The sequence below is a fragment of the Hippopotamus amphibius genome, chromosome 10 (genome assembly GCF_030028045.1).
Source record: "Hippopotamus amphibius kiboko isolate mHipAmp2 chromosome 10, mHipAmp2.hap2, whole genome shotgun sequence".
Taxonomy (NCBI): domain Eukaryota; kingdom Metazoa; phylum Chordata; class Mammalia; order Artiodactyla; family Hippopotamidae; genus Hippopotamus; species Hippopotamus amphibius.
Window position 1 is genome coordinate 111,963,005 of NC_080195.1, and position 13,083 is coordinate 111,976,087.

At 44.4% G+C, this 13,083-nt stretch overlaps 1 protein-coding gene across 1 annotated transcript in view; it reads left to right on the forward strand.

Annotated features, from left to right (window-relative positions):
* Positions 1-6,390, forward strand: part of IGSF5 (immunoglobulin superfamily member 5) — a 45,510-nt gene extending 39,120 nt beyond the window's left edge. The window contains exon 9 of the mRNA XM_057697064.1: positions 6,039-6,390. Within this exon, the coding sequence (XP_057553047.1) occupies positions 6,039-6,134 (96 nt within the window). The 3' untranslated portion in view covers positions 6,135-6,390. The remainder of the gene's footprint in view (positions 1-6,038) is intronic.
* Positions 6,391-13,083: the final 6,693 nt, after the last annotated feature.

Genomic DNA, 13,083 nt, shown 5'->3' on the forward strand with positions numbered 1-13,083 from the left:
TTACAAAACAGAAATAGACCCACAGACAGAGAAAACAAACTATGGTTCCCAAAGGGGAAAGGGGGAGGAGAGATAAATTAGGAGTTTATCTCCTAATTTAATAGATACCCACTGCTATATATAAAATAGATAAACAACAAGGACCTACTGTATAGCGCAGGGAACTATATTCAATATTTTATAATAACCTATAAGTGCAAAGAAGCTGAATACCTCTCTCTCTCTCTCTCTCTCTATGTATATATCTGAATCACTTTGCTGTATACCTGAAACTAACATGACATTGCAAATCAACTAGCCTTCAGTTTAAAAAAAAAGAGGAGGGAGGGTGGTAGAGGAAAGGGCTGGGCCTTCAGTAGGTCCCTTCTGTGTCCTTATTCCAAAGAGGACACCGTCCTGCCTGTGGTCATCTGGCCACTGGAGAGACACCAGGTGGTCAAGCCACAGCTTGTAGGAGCAGGTCCAGGCCCCCCTTAGCCAGAGGTTCCTTTGGAACTTGCCAGGGCCAGGCCTACAGCCCAGCCTGGTCTGTGCGGCTGCGTCCCTGACTGTGTAGGCTGATGGGGACCTTCCTCAGAACACCTCAGGCCATAGAGCAAGGACAGTGTAATCTGTGCTTTCTCTCCGGGTGACCTTTCTTCATGTGCCGTGAGCCTTGCTCCCTGGAGGGCCCAGGACAGGCAGCTGAGAGCTATGCAGAGCCCCGTCCTTTGTCCTTTCAGCCTGCCCTCCTCTCCCCGTGCCCCGGTGTGACTCTGCCCACTTTGCCGTCTGAGCTGCCGTGGGGTGTTGCCACCCAGGTGGGCCTCACGGGCCCAGGGCAGGTGCCCAGTGAGACTCCTGCCTGAGAAGCTGGCTTGTTAGAGTTCAGGATGGTTGACGACAGATGATGCAATTTTGCAGAAAAATCTGCGCTAGGCTCGGGTCCCAAAAAGCCTGTCGCTTAAACTGAGAGATCTCAAGCTGTGAGTCAGCCAGCAGCAAAAGCGTGGCCCAGGCTCCATCACTGGGGACCTGGTTGGGTCAGACGCAAGACCTGTGGATGGAGACAGGGTGTGTATGACAGCAGCGAAGGCTCCCACTCTGTGTCAGTAGGTCTCAGAGCAGGGCGATCTTGGCTTCGGCAAGTATAGTAACTCGTGGGTCCACGTGTGTGTGTGTTCTCCCCATGCTAGACTGAAGGGTTATTGGCTACCTTATGGTAAGACGGCAACAGGGCTTACAGGAGGGGAGAGCAGGACTTTGCCAAAGATGGACTTGCCTGCTTTGTCATTTCACCCCATCTAATATGATTTGCTCAGAGTCCCAAAGCCTTCATGGTAACCACACTGGGCAAAGGCTGCACCAGACTCCTCTCCAGGGTTGATGGTGCCTGTACACTTGCTGGCCTCACGTGGACTCCCCTACAGGGAGAGGAGGCCCTGAGTCTGTGGCCACGCCCACTCAGAGCTGAGCGCAGATGCTGAGGAGCAGGTGGTTTTGGGGGTTACTCTCACCCTCGCCTTCAATCCCACCCAGAGTTCCACCGTCTGTGTCTACGTCTGCAGGCTGCAGAGAGCTTATACACGCTGCGGCTTCATCGTGCATCGCCAAGCATGATCTTGATTACTTCCTACGCTCAACAGTTACTAGAACAGGAGCCTGGATTCTTTTTTTTTTTTTTTTTAATTTATTTTTTTGGCTGCGTTGGGTCTCTGTTGCTGCTTGTGGGCTCTCTCTAGTTGTGGAGAGCAAGGGCTACTCTTTACTGTGGTGCACGGGCTTCTCATTGTGGTGGCTTCTCTTGTTGCGGAGGCGCGTGGGCTTCAGCAGCTGTGGCTGTCACGCTCAGTAGTTGTGGTGCATGGGCTTAGTTGCTCTGTGGCATGTGGCATCTTCCCTGACCAGGGATGGAACCCGTGTCCCCTGCATTGGCAGGTGGATTCTTTTTTTTTTTTTTTTTTAATTTATTTATTTATTTATTTTTAATTATTTTTTTTTTTGGGGGGGTACACCAGGTTCAATCAACTGTTTTTATACACATATCCCCATATTCCCTCCCTTCCTTGACGCCCGCCCCTCGAGTCCCCCCCACCCTCCCTGCCCCAGTCCTCTAAGGCATCTTCCATCCTTGAGTTGGACTCCCTTTGTTATACAACAACTTCCCACTGACTATTTTACAGTTGGTAGTATATATATGTCTGTGCTACTCTCTCGCTTTGTCTCAGTTTCCCCTTCACCCCCCCGCCCCCTCCCATACCTCGAGTTCTCCAGTCCATTCTCTGTATCTGCTTCCTTGTTCTTGTCACTGAGTTCATCAGTACCATTTTTAGATTCCGTATATGTGGGTTAGCATACAATATTTGTCCTTCTCTTTCTGATTTACTTCACTATGTATGACAGATTGTAGTTCCATCCACCTCATTACATATAGCTCCATCTCATCCCTTTTTATAGCTGGGTAATATTCCATTGTATATATATGCCACATCTTCTGTATCCATTCATTTGTTGATGGGCATTTAGGTTGCTTCCATGTCCTGGCTATTGTAAAGAGTGCTGCAATAAACATGATGGTACAAGTTTCTTTTGGGATTATGGTTTTCTTTGGGTATATGCCCAGGAGTGGGATTACTGGATCATATGGTAGTTCTATTTGTAGTTTTTTAAGGAACCTCCAAATTGTTTTCCATAGTGGCTGTACCAACTTACAGTCCCACCAACAGTGCAGGAGAGTTCCCTTTTCTCCACACCCTCTCCAACATTTGTTGTTTCCAGACTTTGTGATGATGGCCATTCTGATTGGTGTGAGGTGATACCTCATTGTGGCTTTGACTTGCATTTCTCTGATGATTAGTGATGTTGAGCATCTTTTCATGTGTTTGTTGGCCATCTGTATGTCTTCTTTGGAGAAATGTCTATTTAGGTCTTCTGCCCATTTGTGGATTGGGTTATTTGCTTTTTTGGTATGAAGCTGCATGAGCTGCTTGTATATTTTGGAGGTTAATCCTTTGTCCGTTGTTTCATAGGCAATTATTTTTTCCCATTCTGAGGGTTGCCTTTTAGTCTTGTTTATGGTTTCTGTCGCTGTGCAAAAGCTTTTAAGTTTCATGAGGTCCCATTCGTTTATTCTTGATTTTATTTCCATGATTCTAGGAGGTGGGTCAAAAAGGATGTTGCTTTGATGTATGTCAAAGAGTGTTCTGCCTATGTTTTCCTCTAGGAGTTTTATAGTGTCTGGCCTTACATGTAGGTCTTTAATCCATTTGGAGTTTATTTTTGTGTATGGTGTTAGGAAGTGTTCTAATTTCATTCTTTTACATGTTGCTGTCCCATTTTCCCAGCACCACTTATTGAAGAGGCTGTCCTTTTTCCATTGTATACTCGTGCCTCCTTTGTCAAAGATAAGGTGCCCATATGTGTTTGGGCTTACTTCTGAGTTCTCTATTCTATTCCATTGATCTTCCTTTCTATTTTTGTGCCAGTACCATACTGTCTTGATCACTATGGCCTTGTAGTATAGTTTGAAGTCAGGAAGCCTGATTCCACCAACTCCATTTTTCCTTCTCAAGATTGCTTTGGCTATTCGGGGTCTTTTGCGTTTCCATACAAATCGTAAGATTTCTTGCTCTAGTTCTGTGAAAAATGCCATTGGTAATTTGATCGGGATTGCATTGAATCTGTAAATTGCTTTGGGTAGTACAGTCATTTTCACGATGTTGATTCTTCCAATCCAGGAACATGGTATGTCCCTCCATCTGTTTGTGTCATCTTTGATTTCTTTCATCAATGTCTTAAAGTTTTCTGCATACAGATCTTTTACCTCCTTAGGCAGGTTTATTCCTAGGTATTTTATTCTTTTGGTTGCAATGGTGAATGGGAGAGTTTCCTTAATTTCTCTTTCTGCTCTTCCGTTGTTAGTGTATAGGAATGCAAGAGATTTCTGTGCATTAATTTTGTATCCTGCTACTTTACTAAACTCATCAATTAGTGCTAGCAGTTTTCTGGTAGAGTCTTGAGGGTTTTCTATATATAATATCATGTCATCTGCAAAGAGTGACAATTTTACTTCTTCTTTTCCAATTTGGATTCCTTTAATTTCTTTTTCTTCTCTGATTGCTGTGGCTAACACTTCCAAAACTATGTTGAATAACAGTGGTGAGAGTGGACACCCTTGTCTTGTTCCTGTTCTTAGAGGGAATTCTTCCAGTTTTTCTCCATTGAGAACAATGCTGGCTTTTGGTTTGTCATGTATGGCTTTTATTATGTTGAGGTAATTTCCTTCTATGCCCATTTTCTGGAGAGCTTTTATCATAAATGGATGTTGAACTTTGTCAAAAGCTTTTTCTGCATCTATTGAAATTATCATATGGTTTTTATCCTTCAATTTGTTGATATGATGTATCACGTTGATTGATTTGCGTATATTGAAGAATCCTTGCATCCCAGGGATAAACCCCACTTGATCGTGGTGTATGATTTTTTTAATGTGCTGTTGCAGTCTGTTAGCTAGTATTTTGTTGAGGATTTTTGCATCTATATTCATCAGTGATATTGGTCTGTAGTTTTCTTTTTTTGTGACATCTTTGCCTGGTTTTGGTATCAGGGTGATGGTAGCCTCGTAGAATGAGTTTGGGAGTGCTCCACCTTCTGCAATGGCAGGTGGATTCTTAACCACTGTGCCACCAGGGAAGTCCAGGAGCCTGGATTTTTAATGCTTTAGGAAGGGGTGAAGCCCCATCTGCTGCAGCACCAGCTCCCTACGACTCTCACTCCTTTGACATCTTTCCCGTTGAGGTCCAGAACTCTGGAGGCCCACACTGCCATGGAGGAGGTCAGCATGGATGTCGCGGGGAACCTGTTTTCTCAGATCCCCAGTTGTCTCCCAATAGTTAATGGAGGGGTAACTGCCTATGAAGCACATTAATGCAAAACTAATAAATAAAATCAGAAATTCTTCCTGAAAATGACAGTTAATGGGAAAGGAAAGCAACTTTTATTTTGATATGAAGCCACAGGGTTTCCAAATATTTCCAATCATGATGAATGTTTAAAACAATCTTTTTCTTCTTCATGACTCACTGTCAGTCCATTTTCCTGTTATTTCAGGCAATTCTGTGTCTTTCCTTTTGACTCTGTCAGTTTTGAGGGGTGAGCTTATGAGTAACTCGAAACCTGGGTGATGTCTTCCCTGCTAATCTCTCCCCAGCTGAGATCAACAGAAATAAACTGTTGGTAAACTTAGAAAACAACAATGGTCGGTGCCACTGTGTCATGGGGACAAAAGGCAAAGGACAGCAAAAATCGCAGGCATCGTCATAGCAGAAGCACCGTCTCTACAGCACGATGCTGAGATAGCCCGAGCAGCCCCGAGGTTCTCCTTGTGTGATGGGCAGTCAGAGTGATTCCATCCCGAGACTCGCCGACGTTCCGTTGTGACGTAAATTATTCATGGTGCCCAGTTACATTATTTAAGATGTTAAATGCAACTCCGGTGCCCTGGAGTCTGAGCCAGCATCCTCAGGACAGCAGGAAAATGTGCTGCATGTATTTTAATAGGGCAACCCTCTTCCACAGGCATCGGCCCCTCGGAGGAGTGAGTGGTCTGCTTGGGAGTACATTTCAGAAGAAGAATGTAAGAGCCAGGAACACTGTCCGAGGACAAAGATGGGTGATCGACACAGAGTCAGTTTTTCAGTTTTGTGCCTTTTCTTTAGAAAGAAGGTGCGTTATTTAAAGAAGATTAGAAATATTTTACATTTTCATACAATGGTGAGAATTTCCATAGGAATGTTGAAAAACAAAACAGTGAATTTTTGCTGTCATTTGCCTTCATACACATTCTGGATTCTTTGAATTGGGTTGTTCTTTAGGCCCTGAAGTTGGGAAACATCTAGTGTGTATGTTATTGACAGTCATAAAGGAAGGACCCAGGTTAACATTTATGCTCCCCTCTGCACCCTCATCCTATCTTGACTGAGGAGTGGAGCTTCCTTCTCAAAGGTGCCTTTTATGGTGATCTAGACCACCTCAATCTACCCTTTTCTCTCTGTCTCCAGGGATCTGATCACCACCAGCCAGGCCCAGCAAGTCATCCACAGGTATCCTTTAGGGTGACCAGTCCGAAGAAGGTCAGGAATGTGACTTTGGTATAGTACAGACATCCCTTTGGTTCCATGTGGCACTTGGCTGATGACCTACATCATGATGATGTCATCCCTGCTTGTGATGATGTCATCCCTGCTCATGATGATGTCATCCCTGCTCGTGGTGATGTCATCCCTGCTCACGATGATGTCATCCCTGCTCACGATGATGTCATCCCTGCTCATGGTGATGTCATCCCTGCTCACGATGATGTCATCCCTGCTCACGATGATGTCATCCCTGCTCGCGATGATGTTATCCCTGCTCGCGATGATGTCATCCCTGCTCGCGATGATGTCATCCCTGCTCATGATGATGTCATCCCTGCTCGCGATGATGTCATCCCTGCTTGTGATGATGTCATATATGCTCACGATGATGTCGCCATTTCTCTCCATTTTCCTAAGCCTCCAGCTTTACCAACATGACCTTGAAGAAGAGATGTTGGCATCATCGGAATGCGTATTTTATACCGAGAGAAGAAATCCATTTCCCCAGCTTCTAAAGTGGAATTTGATTTTTAAAATGTTTCAAGACTTCACTGAATTCCACAGTTACCAAGTAAAAGCTGCAAATTCATCACGATAATGCTTCTCATCACTCAGCAGTCCTGCTTGCTAACCCGACAAACGGTAGACGAGTCTACATCCCACCATGACGTTTGAGTTTTTATTATCTGAAATCCCATGAAGATGATATTTATGTATGTTTACTCTGTGGGTATTATTGCATATTATCTGTGAAAAAAAGAGGATTAAAAATTAGGATCCATCAGACATCTAAAACTGCCAAGAAAGTTGGAACTTGTAGGTTACACACAATAGTAAATTGTAAAGCTGATGTGTACCTTGAGAAATGTCTCGCAATTGGATATTGACACGAAGACGTTCATTTTTATCTGCTCCCTTATCAGTCTTGCTCTCATGTCCTCAGATGAGTTAGATGTGGATTGTTTTGTGGGGGATGTACTTGCAGCCATGAAAGAACTGGAAATGGGCAGCATGTTCTTTCATAAATAAAAGGGAAAACATCAAAAAATGTGTATGCTTTTACTATTAACTCTTTACTATTCAGGAGGTAAAGAATCATAGAGTTTAGGAACTAAGCATTTTCCAAGAAACAAAACAGAGACCTCTATAAAATTTTTTTCCCTTTTTTTCATGTGCAGATGCTCAGTGTATTTCACTGCCCATCGATCGCTTCATATTTAACGTAGAGGCCAGACTATTGTTTGGCTGTGCTCTGCAGTAGGTGGTACAGATTGCTATGATGGCCAGTAATTAACAACTGCTTGCCCCCCGCCAGGTCCAACCATGCTATTGCCGAAGTAGAATGTGACTTTTAAAAAGTGTTAAGATTGTAGTGAATTCCTTAAACTTACCTGGTAAAAGACACAGATTCATGGTGATGATGTTTCTTATCACTCCTCACCCCTGCGTGCTAATCCAGTGGTAGAGTCGTTCATACAGGCAGACCTCGGAGATGTTGTAGGTTCGGTTCCAGATCACAGAGTAAAGCAAGTCACATGAATTTTTTGGTCTCCCAGTGCATGTGGAAGTTATGTTTACACTATACAGTCGTCTATTAAATGTGCCATAGCATTATGTCTAAAAAAACAATGCATATACCTTAGTTAAAACATTTTTTTTTTTTGCTAAAAATGCTCACCATCATCTGAGCATTCAATGAGTCAAAATCTTTTTGCAATAGTCTCATCAAGGATCACTGATCACAGATCACTATGTCAACTGAAAAAAAAATGCACAACCTAGAAGCTGAGAATGATGTTTTATTCGGTGGACTTTCTGAGAACTTAAGCCAGGGAGGCAGCCTCTCAGATCACTCTGAGGGACTGCTCCCAAGAGGTCAGGGAGGAGCCAGGAAATAGAGGAATTGTGCAGCAAAGATCAGGTAGTAGGAACATCAAAAGTTTACTGTTAATTAAAGAAACAGCTCAAGTTAATGAATTTAGTGCTTTTCCCTGTATGGGAAGAGGCAAGAGTCTGGGATCATGGAAATCACTCCTTTGATGTGCATCTTAGCTATCTCGGGCCAGTATCTTGTTCCTTCCCATCCTGAGTCCCCTCAGGGTGCACTGTTGGGGGTGCTGCAGTGGCTGAGGGCTTGAAGTCCACAGCATCCTTTGTTTGCTGATGGGGCAGGCAACATTTTTCATCCACGATCCTAACAAGAATAATAATGATGAAAAAGTTTGAAATATTGCAAGAAGTACCAAAACAAGACACACAGACATGAGTGTTCGAATGCTGTTGGACAAATGGCACTGATAGACTTGTGCTGGGTTGTCACAAACCTTCAGTTTGTAAATGATGCAATAACTACGTAGCACCATGCAGCAGAGTAATAAAACGTTTACTATCATTTTGTAAAATAGTTTCTGATCTTAAATCACTTTCAGCCCCTACCCTGGACCCCCTGCTGTGAATCAGCAAATAACTCAAAGGGTATTTGCTGGCACAATATGAGGATGTGCTGTGTTCTGCGACTGTTCTGATTGCCTGCTTCCCATACAGTATCCATTCTGATTGGCTGGTGCCCATACACTATCCATTTTGATTGGCTGGTGCCCATACACTATCCATTCTGATTGGGTGGTGTTCCTGCCTTTACAGGTTGTCAAATATTTTGAATATCACTGCTACTTAGAGGATCCTGAAAAAAAAATCATCTCTTCTAAGACTGTATCCCTAATGTGAGGGAATTGGTCACCTATTTTCTTTAGAGTAGAACTAAAAATGCAAAATTCAAAAACTCATGAGAATTTTTATATCATTTTCCAAAGAGTCCTTTTTAAGAGAAAAATTGACAACTCAACTGCTTAAAAATGAAACTATTGTTTATTGCAATAACTTCTTTACTCCCTGTCAAAGTGATTCTGTCTTCTGCCACCATCCTTTTTTTTAAAAAAAATTAATTAATTTTTTGGCTGTGTTGGGTCTTCACTGCTGTGCACGGGCTTTCTCCAGTTGTGGTGAGTAGGGGCTACTCTTTGTTGCTGTGCACAGGCTTCTCACTGCAGTGGCTTCTGTTGTTGCAGAGCATGGGCCCTAGATACGTGAGCTTCAGTAGTTGTGGCATGTGGGCTCAGTAGTTGTGGCTCTCAGGCTCTAGAGCTCAGGTTCACTAGTTGTGGTGCATAGGCTTAGTTGCTCTACAGCATGTGGGATCTTCCCAGATCTAACACGAGTGTGTCCCCTGCATTGGCAGGTGGATTCTTAACCACTGCACTACCAGGGAAGTCCCCACCACCATCCTTGAACGGGTACAAGTCAGGGAGAAAGCAGAGCTGTTTGATGAGGGAATTCCATATTCTTTGCTTCATAGTTTACTCTTCTTAAATTGCCACAGAACTGGGATCCTGATACAAGGCAAATGTCATGTCATTTATGCCTTTTGTAACCTTTACAGAACCAAGCCTTCTGTAGGCACTGAATAAACATTGACATCAAACAAGTCAACATTGAGAAAGACAGTATATTGAAGTACAATGAATATTTGCCACCTGCCTGCTATAAGAATCATACTCTTGTGGTTATTTTAGAAGTTGGTCGGGGCAGGAGGGGTGTTGCATGTAGAATATAATTGAACTTCAAGTTTTAAACTCTGGAGAACAATGCCAAATGATCTTCACGGAAATTTCTCCAACTTGCCATGTGCTTGGTGATTCAGTCTATGATATTTTTTCATTTATCAGATTAGGTAACTTTCCCCGTGTCACAAGTAAACAGATTCTTTCTTACAGTAGTTTATTCCATGAGTAAGTTTTCTCAAAGGGATCCCTGGTTAGTTTTTATTTCACAAGAGGTATGGATATTTTATAAACAGAACTATCTAGAGTTGCTCCGCCCAATATCATAGGCACATGTGCCTATTTGCACTTAAATTATTTGAAATTAAGTAAAATATAAGATTTATTTCCTCAGTCCCACTAGCCACATGTCAAGTGCTCAATACCACATATGGCTAGTGGCTACGGTATTGGACACACAGATTTGAGGCTTCATTGCTGCAGAAAGTTTTTTTGGGCAGTACTGACCTAGAGCTAGCTACTTGGAAATGACCTTGATGTGTCTAGGATGGGCTTTTTTACACAAACACGCAATCTGTGTTTTCTCTCAGTGTTATGTCTGTGTACTTGCCAGCTTCTATTTAGGAATCCTGCAAACCCCAGGGCATCTCTCAACTGATAATGGGATTTTGCTGATGTGGTAAATTTATCTCTCACTCTTGCAATGCAGAGAGCTGAAGCAGGCTCAGGGGGAGGGTGTGAGAGGCGTCAAAACATTGTGGCCAAGGGTGTTTCTCAGAAAGATAAATTCGGCTCTCTACTAACGAATGGCTGATGAAGCTACAGATATATTTTTAAAAATGTCCCTCAAAGGCTTGAGTCATAAAATGCTACCCAGGGAGTCCAAAGCAGCCCATCCTTCCAAGGGTCTTTTTACCTTGGTCATGCTGTCAGGTTCCAAGCCTGCCCTATGGAGTCAAGGATCTTCCGTGGTTTACTTAAGAGTAGGACTCAAGTCATAATGTCAATGCATTGAAGATAATTGGAGAGGTCCAGTAGAAGCCCTACCTTTGCTCTGTGTGGCCCTGATCTTGGAAAATAATTAGGGGCAAGCTGGGTTGCCAGTTTTTGGGCGGTGATGACCTGAAGGTGAATGGATGCTGCCTAGGATACAGGAGATGCTGTGTCAGCATCTGAGCCTGCCATTTAAGTGTGTGTGATGCCCGTGGGGAAGAACACATGTCCTGTGCAAAGAGGGAGGAAAGTCCTCTCTGTGGAGCAGATGAGAACATGGAGTTCAGAGATGAGAGGAATAGATGGGTGGCAAGACGGGGGAAAAATTCAGGGGCAGGTAGAATGGGATAGATAGTGGTCCAGCAGGCCTGGGGCAGGACACATAGATCTGAAGAGGTGTCACCATCCATAGGGCTGCAGGGCAGGAGAGGCGGCCAGCCCTGTGTGGAGTTGGCCCCTAAGAGTTGGTGGGACACAGGCAGAGGGACACAGCCAAGCCATGGAAAGCTGGTAGGGAGGGAGTCAGGTGACAAAGATGCCACTTCCTCACTCTTCTGCTCACCAAGCCCTACAAGAGCCAGGGGTCCGGGTAGCCCACTGATGGCATCCACATGGGCAGGAGAAGGGCAAGGGCGGCCAATGGATGGGAGAGGTGAGCAGAAGGGACCCAGCCAGGAGGGTCTGGCGACATTTAAGAAACAGAAATCAAGGCATGGAGAATGTGCTTGTGACGTCACAGGGATAGATGCTTTGCCTCCTAGGGTTCCGCTTTTTCCTCTCTTTGGGATGAATTCATTTACCAAAAGAGGACACGTGTTGGTGGAAAGGAATTTGGCTGCATTGAACTTGAGTAGGTCCTGTCTTTGGTGACACATCAGCGGAACAACGGGATTGAATGGTGGACCCTGATGCACTTACCATCATGGAGATGTTTACACACGCACACCCACCCACCCACCCACACACACACACCCCTCTGCCCTGTCGTCATCTTACGTGGCCCACTTCCTAGGACCAAGGCTGCCCCGCTCTGAGTGTGTGCAGGCTTTCCCCATCCCCGCAGTATTTGGAGGGAGCTGCGTTCCCCTGCAGATGGTAAATGTTTAATTCTCACCCTGCGCAGCCTGTAAATCATTCCACAGGCCATGGCCTTGGGAGAGGCTCACTCTTCAACAGTTACAATGCAGGTATCCTCGCTTCTCAGCCTGGAAAATGCAGAGGTTGAGGCAGCAGGCTGGGTCCCGAGCTGAAACAACCCTACAACTGCCTTCCTTCTTTTGTGGGGTGAGACATGTTCTTTCTAAAACTACAATGAGATTCTGAACCCTGTAGGCTGGTAGGAAGATGTGTGAGAATCATTGTTCAACCGATGGCTTCAGACTGAGAGATTCGTGCCCGGCCTCATAACCACACGGCGTTGACAAGGCAGGAGATTTTTAAGATTCCAGTGACGTCTGCAGGGAAGGTGTCGTACAGAGTGTATTGATTATGTTTCTCTACAGAAACCTTGAGAATGTGGGATGTTTCGTAGGGTAACTTAATTTGGGAATTCTTGGTAGTGACTATGCTTCAATTTCACAGCTAATAGAGTCTGTAGTAGTTCAAACAATAGCACATTATTGTCTAAATCAAAAACCAATTTTAAAAATTACAGTTGATCTAGTTTTGTATGTTTTTCTCAGAATGTACAAATTGGACTGAATGAAAGGAAATGCAGTCAGCATGAAGGTTTATATTACGGCAGCACCTCCTCACAGTTGTGTGGTGTGTGTGTGTGTGGTGTGCATGTGTGTGTATGATGTGTGTGTGGGGTGTGTGTGTGTATGTGCGTGTATGATGTGTGTGGTGTGTGTGTGTGTGGTATGCGTGTGTGGTGCATTCCTGTGTGTGATGTGTGCATGCGTGCGTGTGTGCGTGTGTGCGTGTGTGGTGTGTATTTGTGGTGTGTGTGTGCATGCGTGTGTGGTGTGTGTGGTGTGTGTTGTATGTGTGTGTGTGGGTGTGTGTAAGGTGTGTGGGTGTGTGTGCGGTGTAGTGTGTGTGGTGTGTGTGTGTGTGGTTGTGTGTAAGGTGTGTGTGTGGGGGGGGTGTATATGGTAGTATGTATATGAGTGTGTGTGCATGTGTGTGTGTGTGGTGTGTGAAGAGCAAGGCTGAGGGGAGAGACCCTGCTTTTGTGTCCACATGGAGGGCCTGCAAACTACAACCGATGAGTCACTCTCAGCTGCTGCTCAGTTTTACGTGGCCTGTGAATGGTTTTGACATTTTTTAAAAAGTCTTTGTTGAATTTGTTACAATGCTGCTTCTGTTTTATGTTTTTGGCTTTTTCGCTGGGAGGCATGTAGGGTCTTAGCTCCCAGGCCAGGGATTGAACCCATACCCCCTGCATGGGAAGGGGGCATCTGAGCCACCGG